The sequence below is a fragment of the Mangifera indica genome, chromosome 20, assembly GCF_011075055.1.
Source record: "Mangifera indica cultivar Alphonso chromosome 20, CATAS_Mindica_2.1, whole genome shotgun sequence".
NCBI classification, from domain to species: Eukaryota; Viridiplantae; Streptophyta; class Magnoliopsida; order Sapindales; family Anacardiaceae; genus Mangifera; species Mangifera indica.
Window position 1 is genome coordinate 12,039,141 of NC_058156.1, and position 13,444 is coordinate 12,052,584.

At 34.7% G+C, this 13,444-nt stretch overlaps 2 protein-coding genes, 1 long non-coding RNA gene and 1 other non-coding gene across 4 annotated transcripts; 2 read left to right on the plus strand and 2 right to left on the minus strand.

Moving 5' to 3' along the window:
* Positions 1–156: 156 nt before the first annotated feature.
* On the minus strand, positions 157–2,952 carry LOC123203950. The gene is made up of 2 exons (XR_006499426.1): positions 2,537–2,952; positions 157–883 (listed from the first exon to the last, which is right to left on the minus strand). It is a non-coding gene; the product is annotated as an uncharacterized LOC123203950 (long non-coding RNA).
* Positions 2,519–2,613, minus strand: LOC123204981. The gene has a single exon (XR_006499667.1). It is a non-coding gene; the product is annotated as a small nucleolar RNA snoR113 (small nucleolar RNA).
* A 1,478-nt stretch (positions 2,953–4,430) lies between the features above and the next one.
* On the plus strand, positions 4,431–9,000 carry LOC123203824 (zinc finger protein VAR3, chloroplastic). The gene is made up of 8 exons (XM_044620267.1): positions 4,431–4,972; positions 5,482–5,599; positions 5,763–6,130; positions 6,958–7,074; positions 7,505–7,621; positions 7,743–7,859; positions 8,159–8,257; positions 8,348–9,000. The coding sequence occupies exons 1-8, from the start codon at positions 4,611–4,613 to the stop codon at positions 8,457–8,459; spliced, it is 1,410 nt and encodes a 469-aa protein (XP_044476202.1). The 5' UTR covers positions 4,431–4,610; the 3' UTR covers positions 8,460–9,000.
* A 392-nt stretch (positions 9,001–9,392) lies between these two features.
* On the plus strand, positions 9,393–13,191 carry LOC123203949 (prostaglandin E synthase 2-like). Its single transcript, XM_044620446.1, has 6 exons — positions 9,393–9,755; positions 10,704–10,838; positions 10,977–11,064; positions 11,770–11,864; positions 12,102–12,269; positions 12,703–13,191. Exons 1-6 carry the CDS (start codon positions 9,440–9,442, stop codon positions 12,861–12,863), a joined length of 963 nt encoding a protein of 320 aa, XP_044476381.1. The 5' UTR covers positions 9,393–9,439; the 3' UTR covers positions 12,864–13,191.
* The last annotated feature ends 253 nt before the right edge of the window (positions 13,192–13,444 follow it).

A 13,444-nucleotide genomic window follows, 5' to 3' on the forward strand; every position in this document is an offset into this window, starting at 1 on the left:
TCTCAACAGTTAGTCAGGTGTTTAGATCATAATATTACAAGACTAATATTACATATACTAATCATCAAATTATATACTGACACATTACTATTGATACTTGTGTTTATACTTATTATCAAAGCATAAGAATTATTGACATTCTGTGTGAGTATCAAATAAAGGAAGGAATAAAATCATGTGACCATTTGTTGATAAATAAAATCTACAATTATTTCATAATTCCCATTACATCAGGAAATTGAAGTAAATTGTTTCTAGATATGAATTTTTTTTTTTTCACTTCTTGATATGGATCCATCATGGTCCAGTGAAAATTATGCAACAGATAAAAGAGGTACAGAAGGTAAACATTTACAAAATAAGACCTAAAAAAAAACTTGCCCCTTGTAATTTCTTTATACAGAAAGTTACAACCATACCAAGGTATCAGATATCATTAAGAATGGTTCATGGGTCTTTTCAAAGAGCAGTTTGGATCTTTGGCATATTTAGGACTCAGTCAAGACTCTTCTAAGCATGGAGGCTCCTGATCATCTTGTCTTCGCACCTCTTTCTTTATACCTTCTACACTATTTGTTTTTCACTGATCAGAAAATGACTTCTGTGCACTATTGTTGGTCATTTCCCACTGCCTGTTTTTAAGGGGCTCCCTGTGCTGCTGCCAACTTTCCCAAGGAACCAAACTTCTCATCCTTGAACTTCCCAAACATTTGACTACCTTACATATAAAAGAAGTGGGAAATGGAAAAATCCAGATGTGAGGTGGTAAACTACCATGCATAAACCTTTTTTCTGCAAAAGATTTTATAGCTTTGACTTGTAGAGTAGCATTAACATGCATCAAATGTTTCCATGACAGGCAAACTATTTAGAAGGTGGTTTCCTGGCGGTGAACAAGCAAGGTGAGTTAAGTGAGCTAAAATGTGAGCCAACTTTGAAACCAATATTGAGAAAATTATAAGAATATAGAGATAGTCAGAGGATGATAAATCGACAGCAAGAGCACCAAGGAGATAGTTTAAGAAAGACAATGATTAGTATACAGAAAAATCATGTTTGTCTTCAATTTTGGTTGTCAAAGAACCTGTCTCAATAGCAAATTTCAAAATAACAAATAGAAAGAAAACACCTTTTACATCATGGAGGTAAGTGGAAAGATAAAAAGTAAGTTTACAACCATTAAGAGGGTTAAAAAGACATTTATACAAAATAGGACACCCCTGAATGCGTCACAACATACATCAATGAAACAAATGGCACATGTTTGTTACAGTCAACCTCTGATAAGACAAAGAAAGACATAGTTAAACATCATCATAATAATAGAGGTTTTGGGGATAGAGATTAGTGTTCAGGAGACTGTATCAGACGACAAACAACCAAGTTTAAATAGAGAGGAAATGTAATCACCAATAAACCAAAAATCTAAAACCTGTAACTCCTTGAGTCCAAGAAAAGCACCAGTATGGCAAACAGGGGATATTTCAATGACATTTGCTTACCAGATGACCTGAGGTATATAAGCATGATACTAAACATAAAACAATAATTAATATATCAAACTTATAAATTTCGATAATAAGTACATTAGTGAAACAAAGAGTCTAAAAACAATAACCTGTGTCACTCGAATATGAGACACTTCTCATCTGGTAAATGCACAAGTGAAGGATTCTTTTCAATGTCTCTGTCTATGATCAATCTCAAGATACTTCCTAAAGTGGGAAATGGACACAATATACTTTTTTGATAAAGGAAGGGGCTCCAAATATAATGGAAGCTCATACACTTCTATCATAAGGTTCATAGTTAACAACATAAAACAAGCGATTAGAAAATATTCAAATTTTAATACCGAGTATGCAAATTAATTATAAATCAACAACCATTCTAACTTACATTTGTAGCCAAGAAAATAGCTTTTAAAAGAGTTCACAGATGAAGTCGAACTTAATTTGTAAGCACACCAGTAAAAAATCTATTAAGAATGAGGATTAATGTATCATTTTCTTTCACAAATAATTAACTATTCACCAAAATATTGAAACTGAAAGATTAGTTCAGAGCTAAAACAAGATGTGTCTTGATTAAAACATCATTGTTTTGGCCGTTTCGACTCAAGCTCCACCACACTTGCAAGCCAAACACCCCAGGTTTGACCTTGAGCTTGACAATACACCATCCCCTAGGCTCAAGCTCGTCTAAGAAGAGCTCATTTAGCACTCGAGCCAGCCCAGCTCAAATCCAGCCCGGGATTAGATGCAACGAACTTATGCAATATAAGTCAAATCACAATCGGATTTCACGTATTTTCAGGAGTGGATAAAAAAATGTCGACAATAACATCTCATTGCGAACCAAATTTTTGATTTTCTTATCAAGGTACCAAGTTGAAGTCATTTTTCAACTGCTAAAATTTACTTTGAAGACAGGAGACCTAAAACAACCAGGCAACTAACCCCGAGATAATTTATTTTTTAGAATTAAAAAAAAATTCATAAACTCATAAAAACGTAAACTGGCTCCGCACGTACACCTTATAGAAGCATTCGTCATTCTACTACCAAACAATTAGTAGCAGCCGTAAGTCCGGCCTTTTTATCATCATCGCCAGCCAAAAACATTCATTTTAAAAGGCGATTAGCGATTACCGGAGCCCTTTAATTTTCTTATTGCAACCAAAATCCGGAATGACACCGTTTAAGCAAGCTTTTACTGTACGAAGAACGGCGTCGTTTAGCTTCATAAACCTAGAGTCATCTCTGTCGTCGATCTCTTGCTGTCAGAGTCTGTGAGAAACTAGGGTTTCGGGAGAGGCTTTGGGATCAATGAAGGAGACGTTTGGGCTAGGATTAGAGGATGAGCCTTCGAAAATTTGAATTTAAATGCGAATTATTGAGTTTGTACTATAGAAAAGAGTGAATTTCTTGTTTCATCCCAAGGTTTGGAAAATATTATTCCCACCCACCGTATTCCCAAACTACAATCACCCACTTAAAACCCATAAAGACAAAAACGTTGTCAGTATAGATCATGAAATCACATTTAGAATATGCAATCTTATTAGGATAACACCAAATAGGTGTGATTAGACAAGATCACACCTTATTAAGTGTGATTTCTGATTTAATCATATTTAGAAATATGTAATTTCACTAGATTCATGCCTAAAGAAGTGTAGCCTTACACCTCAGTTGCAATTATGGTGGAAGGCTTGTAGTTTGATTGTGATATCGATCACCAACTTGCATATTTTGAGATACGATTTGTTTAAATCTAATCAGATTGCGATTTTGACTATCAATTTGAATTTTTGATTTTATATTAGTTTTTAAAATTTGTATTCCAAATTTTATATATATAGAATTCCTCGTATACGTAACAAAAAAAGTTATATACTAACAAACATAATTATATAATAGTTTTTTAAATATTTATCTAATTAGTTTCAATCATGAGATATTTAGTTAGCGATAGAAAATCTTGTTAATAAGTGTTAATTATTAACACTTTATCATGTGATTAAATGATTATACGTTTGTTTGTTCATTTGTACATAAAGTATTATTCAAACAAAGGGGAAAAGGACTTTTTTCCACCCATTTTTTAGCCCTATCTCAAACGCATACTCATGTCTAATGAAAAACCTAAATACCTATTCAAAGTTTAATCTGTTTGCACTCACCCACATATTTTCTGTTAGATTAAGGGGTAAGTTCATCATTTCATCAATAATATTAAATAATTAAAATTTTATCTCATTTTCCCCTCTTTAATTTGAAAAACTAACATTTATCCCATGAATTAAGTTTTAAAAAATTCACTTTTTTCCTCTGAAATGCAGTCACTTTTTTCGGTGACGACGAAGAAGATTTCGTCCAGAGGTTGACCACCTTTGGATGACGATCATCGTCTAAGAAGGATGACCATTGTCCAGTTTGGACGACGTTTTGCCATCCATTCTGGAATACAAGCGTCGTCCAAAGAATGGATGGACGACGCTCCTTTGTCTAGTGAAGCTCAATGAGCGTTGTCTATTCTTTGGACGATGCTCATCACTCTCCCTCCAGCCACGTCGTCGCCGGTGGGCGGAGGGAAAGTGAAAAAAAAAATTAAGGATTTAGGGGGGTGAAAGTCACTTTTCAAAGTTTAAGGATGGGGTAAAAGTTAATTTTTAAAATTGGAAGGGGAAATGAGATAAAATTATATAATTGGAATGTAAACAATAAAATGATGGTTTTACCCCTCTATTTAACAGAGAACTTAACGATGATTTAGAAATGGGTGGGTGTTTAAGTTTTTCATCAGGCATGGGTATGCTTTTGTGATGGGGCTAAAAAATGGGTGGGAAATAGTCCTTTTCCCCTCCAAACAAATATCACAAAGAGTTCACAAGCAACTAAGAAAAAAGGTGTAGTTGAAACTATGAAAAGAAAAACTCAAAGGGCAAAGTGTAAATTTCTGAAAAAGGGCGTGTAATTGTGATAAACTCCCGATTAAGTTTATGATTTTCCCCTTAAAACCCTAGGTAAAACCCAGCTACCATCTTCTTCAAAACTCTCAAATGCCCACATAAGCTTCAGCTTCATCTTCTCCAATCGCTCAACACAATGTCAGCGACAAGATTATTACTCTTCACAACCTTCCCACTTCGTACTCATACGCATAAACCCCTCTCTCTAATTACTCCACTTGTCCTCTCCCAACGCCTCAATTTCTCCTCCCTCCGGTTCCACCGGTACTGTTCCTCCGTTGCGGTGGATACTGCCGCGGTAGGTGACACAGATTCCGCAAAATTCCCTCCGCATCACCCGTGGCCCGAGTGGGTCAGTTTCGTTGACCGGTTGAAGGCTAAGGGTTACTTCGAGGGCGAGAACAGTTCTAATGATGAGAGTGCTAATGTTTATAGGGACATGAATTTGGTCAAGGACGCTTGTCTCAGCTTCGCTCGTGACCGTTACGATGTCTTTAAGTGAGGGTTTTTTTTTTTTTTTAAATTTTTTTGCCTGTTTTGTTTATTACTTTCGTTCTCATAGACTCTGTCAAAATACTTTTCATTGCCCTGCTAAATTTTCCATGGCTTTGTTAAGGCCCTTATAATTCAAAGGGCAGAAGTAATGGCGATGGAGATTTCATGCAAATGAAAAGCAGTTTTGACTTTTTCCAAGCATGTTTCAACTGGGGTTTGCTTAACAGTGTTATGTCCATTTCATTGCTATACTTTTAGTGGTTTTGTTAACGCTAGTGTCTTATCCGGAGGTCTTTGTAATGTTTAGAGAAAAGAAAGATACTGAAAAGTAACCCGCAAGCTCTAATTTTGAACAGCAAGTGTGAAGTAAAAGTAGTTTTGACGTGCTTTGGATTGAAAGCATATTGCATATTTGGTTTATCATAGTTGGAACTTATGCGAGTTATTTCTTTGGAGGTTTGAACTGAGGTTTACTTAAATTTAAAAGTGCTATTATGTTTTGGTTGATGCAGATCATTGCCTGTGGAAGATGTTCAAAAAGTGGTAGAGCAGGGATGTCCTAATCTTTTACGTAAAGCTGTAAATTCAGCAAAAAGGTTGAGAGCTTATGCTCGGCTTGATGAAGGAGATGTATGTTATTATTATTATTATTTTTAGTTTATTGCATTACAGTGTGAATTAAAAAATGGTGAGGTAAAGATTAATATCATATATTTCAAAATATTAATGGAGGTTTATCTTATGAAGTTTCAATTAATTTTGAACTTTTGACCTGACTAAGCATTCGGTGCAGGTTTGCAGTGCATGTACTTTGCGAGGTTCATGTGATAGAGCTTATGTAATATTAAAGGATTCTGAAGTAGATGCACGTACTGTAGACATAGTACGAATACTATTGTTCTATGCATTAGATCCACTTGTTATTTCAGGAGGGGATAAACCTGCTGGTAGAGAGCTTGTCGATTTGTCTGTGAAGAAACTGTTTTCGGAGTTGATCAAATTGAGTGAGACAGCTCCTGATCCATCTCTCCCAAAGCCTCCTTCAAAACCTGCTTCAAAACCTGCTCCAAAACGTGTCCATCGAAAGGAACAAATCAATTTCGTAGAGGATCAATTATTACAAGATATTGAAATGAAAAGAGGCGATTGGATGTGTCCCAAGTAAGTCAGATTGAAAATTTATTACTCTCTTCTTGAATTTGAACCATTACGTCTTGATCATTGATTTAATGGCAGAGGGACACTGCCTTAGTAACAATGTGAATCTGACAGTTTCTTCAGGGAAAAACGAAGCCTCTAGCAAGTGATTTATTGAAACCTCGAAGAGAAACTAGAGTATGAATGTTCAAGAAATCTGACAAAGTGTTTCCCTTCTCATTGGGAAGCCACTTTTTGATTTTGGCAATTATGTGGTACCAAAATACCTAGAGATGCATTTAGTTATATATTGGATTATGGTGCCTAGATGACAGTTTCTTGAGATTTTTGCTCCTCAAAATGTCTTAGGCTGCCAAGTGCAAGCATGTAGGCTAGAATCCTGATGGCTGACACTTGATGCATAGTTCTGAAGAGTTGGAACATCTTCCTGAGACTGCATTTTGTGGGACTAACTCTTAATGGAGTTATCTTATGGCTTTAGGGCTTTCTGCTGCAGTCCCAACACATCTGTATCTATCACACTTTTCTTGATGTGTTAATTTATTCAGGTTTGAAAGTCATGCTAATATACAAAACTTATGAAGGGTAACCATCTAGAATGAACTTTTGACCCAACCTAATGCGGTGTGATATCACTTGTTTAACTCATTGGTCTATGACTCAAATGGTAAAAACAAATGAAATGAACCATTATTTGTTAAGACACAAATGGAAACTTATAACATTATTGTATTTAGATTTAAGTAAATTCCCAGACTTTATGGTTTAAGGATAAAAAAATTAATGCAAACGATTCAATGAATCTGATTCTTTATCATTTCTTGTTGCAGATGCAATTTCTTGAACTTTGCTAGAAATGCAATATGTCTAAAATGTAAGGAAGATGGTCCTAAAGGCACTAGTGGTGATCACATTGAAATGAAGAATGGAGACTGGATCTGCTCTGAGTAAGTCTGCAATCATCTCTAGCTCCATTTAAAAAAAAAAAAGAAACTGAAAATGTGTTGAAAGAAGTAAAAAGAGGTACAAAATTGGACCAATTGTCCACAAATTAATAATTAAAAAAACGTGGGGGACAGAAACTATAAAATAATGAACTTTCTTTGTGTTTTGTCTTGCATTTGTTAATAGGTCTTGGTCGTTTTTGTCTTCAAGGGATAAGTTTTTTCACCTTGCTGTTGTCCAATATATTTGTTTACCCATCTATCTTTTGACTAGAAACAGAAATCATTTGTTCAGTGTATCCCAAAATTTTCATGTGCCATTGAGTTGTTGGGAGACATTTGGTTATTTTGTCGAAAACTTATCTGGTTCATTCTTGCATACCAACTTGCCACACTTTTCCCTGTCCTTTGACTGGTGCACTATGTATTACAGATGTAGTTTCGTGAATTTTTGGAAAAATATTCAATGTCTAAAGTGCAAAGCAAAGGGGCCAAAGATGCTTGCTATGAAAGAGGTAGAAATGAAGAAAGGAGATTGGAACTGCCCTCAGTAAGTGTTTTGTAGTTCTTTTTTAATAACAAGCTATCCTTCTACAAATACTTGCTTAATTCTTGCATACCAATTTGTCACTCTTTTCTCTGTCCTTTGACTGGTGCACTTTGTATTGCAGATGCAATTTTATGAATTTTTCAAGAAATGTACAATGTCTAAAGTGCAAAGCAGAGGGTCCAAAGAGGCCTGCTATGGATGAGGTAGAAATGAAGAAAGGAGATTGGAGCTGCCCTCAGTAAGTGTTTTGTAGTTCTTTCTAATAACAAGCGATCCTTCTACAAATATTTGCTCAAGCTTCTGTATTATCATTTTGGCATGGAAGCTACTTTATTGTCAATTATTGTTCTCAATTGTAACCAGGCTATCGTCAAGGGCAGAGAATATAATCTAGTTCTTGGTGTTCCATTTTTATGTTTAGTCTATATCTAGGATTGGTTACTTTGGCACGAGTTTTTTTGTTTCTTTATAATTTGCATTATATGTTCATCTATAAATTTGATCTACCCTCTGTAATTGGCATCTATGTACTTGCAGGTGTTTTTTCATGAACTTTGCTAGCAATAAAAATTGTTTGCGTTGTCGTGAGCCACGGCCTAAGAGAGTGCTAAAGCCTGGAGATTGGGAATGCCCCTCGTGAGTGTCTCCTAATCTATCATGGTTGAGGTTTCGTCTCAAGATTTAGCAATAAGTTTTACCAACATGGTTTGCGTTCTGTTTCGACAGGTGTGATTTCATAAATTATGGGAGGAATAAATTCTGCCTAAAGTGCAACTCTGAGCCCCCGAAAAAAGATTCAACCGAGTACGAAGAGCAGATATGGAGGAGTCCTCAGTAAAAGATGCAATAGCGAATGCCTGATAATTCACACATGAAGCTGATTGTATGGCTTTCTCTGGACAACATAATTACCAAACCATGTAACATGGACTTTGACGTTTCTCATGGTTAGTATTCTACAGCGAGGGAAGGATGGTGGACTCTCCCTAATCCCTATGACCTGTTCTATATAATGATGTTTTAAACCCTACATGGTTTCAACAATTTTGTGATTTAGGTCTCTGTTAGTGCTATTTTAGCTTCGCTAGTTTGTCATGCCTAAGTTTATGAGAGGAAAATGGAAATTTAATGGGAGTAACGTTACCACCCACAATAGCCGATGATTGGTTTCCAGGCTTCCCTTTCCCTTTTTTGGAAGCCCTCCAAAAGCAACGCTATGGCTATCACTAGGCAAACGTTACCCTAGTATTATTTGTAGAAGATTCTTGGTTTGGTGGCTGCCGATGATTGGTGAATGTATAGAACAAAAATGGTTTTCCATTAGTCATAACATCATCCTTAATATGAAATGGAGGAATGATCTATTGTTTTGTCCTCAATCTTGGTACTAACATTTGTGTGAAGTTTTTGGGTTTGTCACTCATAAAGATGCCAATGATATTCTATGCACCAATGAAGTGTAAATTTAATATTTTATCATGTGATGTTATAAAATTTAAATTATAAATATTATAACATCTAATTATATAATAATACATTAATATTTATATTTATTTTATATCCATTTATTATTAGACATTGATATATATAATCTTACTCTTTCAATTTTTGTGTTTTATTGAATGACTTAATTTTTAAGGAAAGACGAGAAAAATAGTTTTAAAAATTAAAGGGTGGACAATGAAATAAGACAAACCTTGCGTGCGAATTTGTCATTTCACAAGCTTTAAGAGTTTGAATTTGCAATCTGAACAGTGAACAACATTGTTTAAAAGCCTGCTTAAACCCTGTTAATTAAAAAAAATCTTGAACTCGAATATGGCGGTGATGCGAAGAGCTTCGACTCTTGCTTCTTTTTTACTCGCCAGAACCCTCGCCACCAGCGGCACTTCCTCCGTAGCTACCGCCGTCCACCGTCGTTTTCTCTCAACCGGTGGAAACGGTGTTAATTCCGGATCGTACAGCCGCCGCTCAGCTGGCGCCATATCTCTTGGCTTCGCCGGAGCACTTGCTGCTGGAGCGTCGCTGTATTTTCCAGAGGTCTATGCCAAGGAACCGCCTCCGGCTAATTTGGTTCCTAAGGACGTAATTCTTTACCAGTATGAGGCTTGCCCTTTTTGCAACAAAGTTAAAGGTCTGCGACTCTGATTCGTCTTGTCTTTTTCTTTCTAGTTTGTTAATTTAGTATATTGTTTGATTATCTAATACTTAGGTGAATCTGAGTGAACGAATAGAAAATTTAGTTTGATTTTATTTGGTTTCTGTTGAAAATTATGAAAATTTAATTTCTTGTTGCTGTTGAACTAGGATGAGTTTGGCTGACCTTTCCGGTAGGCATTTGTTTTAAGTGATTAAATTGGTTTTGAGTAAGTAGAGGGAAGAGAATAAATGCATAGGTAATGGGATGTTATTGGATTGGTATGAATGAATGATGTGGTATGCTTGGTTGTTGATTTAGTGCGTTATTTAATTTAGATTATTGGATTAAACAATCAATTGACATGTTAAAGATAACTTATGTGAACAATCTTATTGTGGATTATAATCACATTATTAGATTATTTAAGTCGTTATTCTAAAGTTAGAATGATTAGTTTTTTTCTTTAATTATTGGATTAATGAACTTTTACATTTCGAATCCAAGAGCCAAAATATGAGATGTATTGGATATTTTAACACAACTAATCAACTTTTTTGATTATTTGTCAAAAATTCACAATTGGATTATGATTATTCATAATCTAATAATCATAAGTTGTACCAAACATGCAAGAATTTATTATAACATAATGAATTATTCCTATAATCATATTTCAATTTATAATCATAATCATAGGGTTGGATTTGAGTCGAGGTAGCTTGAGCTCGGTTGCTAGTTTGGTTGGATCGAGGCTGAATAATTAGTTCATGAAGAATTATTGAAAATGAATGATAGCTGGTTTGTGTTCGACTTGATTTAATTAATTTCTTGCTATAAAAGGTTCTTGTGGTAAAAATTCTTATGTAGCTGTTACAACTTTTATTCTTGTTTTGCTGTTTGCTATAGTTGTTTACAATGTATGACATTTTTTTGCTATCTCAGCTTTTTTGGACTATTATGATATACCATATAAAGTCGTGGAAGTCAATCCACTTAGTAAGAAAGAGATCAAGTGGTCTGAGTATAAGAAGGTACCCATACTGATGGTGGATGGTGAACAGCTGGTCGACTCATCAGGTTCTTGTTAATTTTTATTGAAGATAGATTATGTTTAATCTTGGTTTGAAAATATGACTTAAATAGTATGAATATCTGTGGCATTGTCTAAGCTACATTCCTTTTGATTTTCACTAATGTTGCATGTGGTGTATGCAGTTATAATTGATAAGCTGGGCCAGAAGATAATTCCTGAGAAAAGGGCTGATTCAGCTTCTGAAGACGATGAAGAGACAAAGTGGCGTTGGTATATGGCCATATATTTCATAACTTATGTTTACTTTTTTGGCATCTGTTGTGGTTTATTTACTAACATCTTGCCTTTTACTGGGCATGCATTCAGGAAAAATTAACAGAATAGGGTTTTGGCATGTGATATAGTCGGTAGGCTTAGAGATTGAATGATATTTTAACTGGGGGAGTTTTAAATACTATACAATGTTATAATTTGTAGAGGTTGGTTACTGAAATTCTAGAGAGGTATCTGATGGAACAGCTGACGGTTAGTGGTGGGTAGGAATTGAAGAAAAATAAGAGACAGAAAGGCTATGGAAAAAGTCCGTTTATGGTTTGGGTTGTAAAGGTAGATGCCTTTTGTCTGTTTTTGATGTTGTGTGATAGGTTTCAGATAATATTGGAACTCCTGGAAAAACCAAGTGAATTCAAATTTATCCAAATGACATATTTAGAAACCCAAAAAAAAAAAAAAAAAGAGCAATCTAAGTCTTAAATTTTGTTCCAATGTGACTTTTACATGTTCAGCTTATAAAGCATTTTACGTTCTGATAAAATTGAGTTGATGTGTTTGCCTGTAAACATAGGTTTCATTTTTTCAAATTTGATTTATGGAGATTTGTATGGAAATTTAATTTAATGTATAACATTATTATGATATTACATATTTGGAGTTTCTTTTTAACTTTTTAATATGATTTATGCCTTCATGGTGTAGGTGGGTTGATAATCACTTGGTGCATGTCTTATCCCCAAACATATACCGTAATGTTTCTGAGGCTCTTGAGTCCTTTGACTATATAACAAGCAATGGTAAGATATCTTTGGGAATATATCTCTGTGTATTTATGGACATTGCACAATTAAATTTTACTTTGAACCTGAGTAATGAGCCTAAAGCATTCTTACACGTATTTTGCATCAGGAATCTCTTCTAAAAATGTTTTGATCAAAATTATTATTATTATATTATTTCTAGTAGTCATCAACTTATTAGGTCCCAATTGATTTCTTCAGGTTACTGTTTCTAATCCTACCTTGTAACTGCAGGCAACTTTGGCTTCACAGAAAAAATATCTGTGAAATATGCTGGAGCTGCAGCAATGTATTTTGTGTCCAAGAACTTGAAGAAGAAGTATAACATTACTGATGAACGTGCTGCACTGTATGAAGCTGCAGAAACTTGGGTGGATGCTCTAGATGGTCGAGAGTTTCTTGGTATGTGCTTCACTATTGTATTTTGTTATCAAAATTCAAGGCACATAGTTTAGTGAGTTGTTTGGTTATATGCACTCATTACATATTATATATTTCCCAAAAAATTAAAGCTAAACATGATGATTGTAGATCGGATATCCTGAATTGCCATTACTAGTGTTGCTAGTTTAGGTAAGTTATCAACTAAAATGGTAAATGCTTAAAATATTAACTTGTATCATATAAATATAAGTTTTATTATGGATGACGAGCATTATTTTTATTTTGTTTTTGTTACCAACTGAAAATGGGAAAACAAAAAATTAAAAATGTTGGATTCTGGTACATAAATCCAATGCGAACACCTTGAGTAGACTTGAAAGTGCATAACCTCGTACATTGTTTGAAGCAGCCTTACAATTGCGTATATATTTGGTTTTTTTGGTTATGGCAGGAGGTTCAAAGCCTAATCTAGCTGATCTTGCTGTATTTGGAGTATTGAGACCAATTCGTTACCTAAGGTCTGGCAGAGACATGGTGGAGCATACTCGAATTGGAGATTGGTACACGAGAATGGAGAATGTTGTCGGAGAGTCTTCAAGAATCAAGGCCTAGACTGGATTCCCTGAGCATTCTTTTTGGCACACTAATTTATGTGTGGCCAACTATATTAGTGCCTGTGCAAGAGCTGGGAACTGACATCATATAACATTTTTACACCAATCATTATGCTGGTAAATGCTTATAATTTATGTGTTATACTGCTATTACACCTCATTATTTCGAGATTAAAGTTTTGGTCATCATTAATTGATTAAATGCTAGAAAGATAGCTTGAATGTGGATTGTATGATAATTCCAGCAAGTTAATTGTATTCATCTCAATAAATTGTTATTTGTATTTTGGAAATAGAATTTTTATGAAGAATTTAGTTAAGAGTAACTTGCAATGAGATTGGTGAAGATTGGAAAAATGGGAATGTAATGACTAGGGCTGTAAATGAGTCGGGTTTGTCTCAGGTACGGCTCTTGAACTTGTTGTTGGTGAGTTTCTGAATTTATTGTTTGATTTGAGTAAAATATCAATAAACTTCTAATAGAGAAAACTTATTAGCTCGGTGAACTCGAATTTCAGTACTATTAAGTTGATCTCAAATCAAACATTATTTGGTTCGATTCTATTACACTTTTAGTAA

Excerpts from the sequence above, each read along its gene's own strand:
- LOC123203824 (XM_044620267.1), top strand. The coding sequence starts at position 4,611 with ATGTCAGCGACAAGATTATTACTCTTCACAACCTTCCCACTTCGTACT. Across the intron at positions 6,131-6,957 it reads GGCGATTGGATGTGTCCCAA|ATGCAATTTCTTGAACTTTG; the intron begins GTAAGTCAGATT and ends TTCTTGTTGCAG. Across the intron at positions 7,075-7,504 it reads GGAGACTGGATCTGCTCTGA|ATGTAGTTTCGTGAATTTTT; the intron begins GTAAGTCTGCAA and ends TATGTATTACAG.
- LOC123203949 (XM_044620446.1), top strand. The coding sequence starts at position 9,440 with ATGGCGGTGATGCGAAGAGCTTCGACTCTTGCTTCTTTTTTACTCGCC. Across the intron at positions 9,756-10,703 it reads TTTTTGCAACAAAGTTAAAG|CTTTTTTGGACTATTATGAT; the intron begins GTCTGCGACTCT and ends TTGCTATCTCAG. Across the intron at positions 11,865-12,101 it reads TGACTATATAACAAGCAATG|GCAACTTTGGCTTCACAGAA; the intron begins GTAAGATATCTT and ends TTGTAACTGCAG.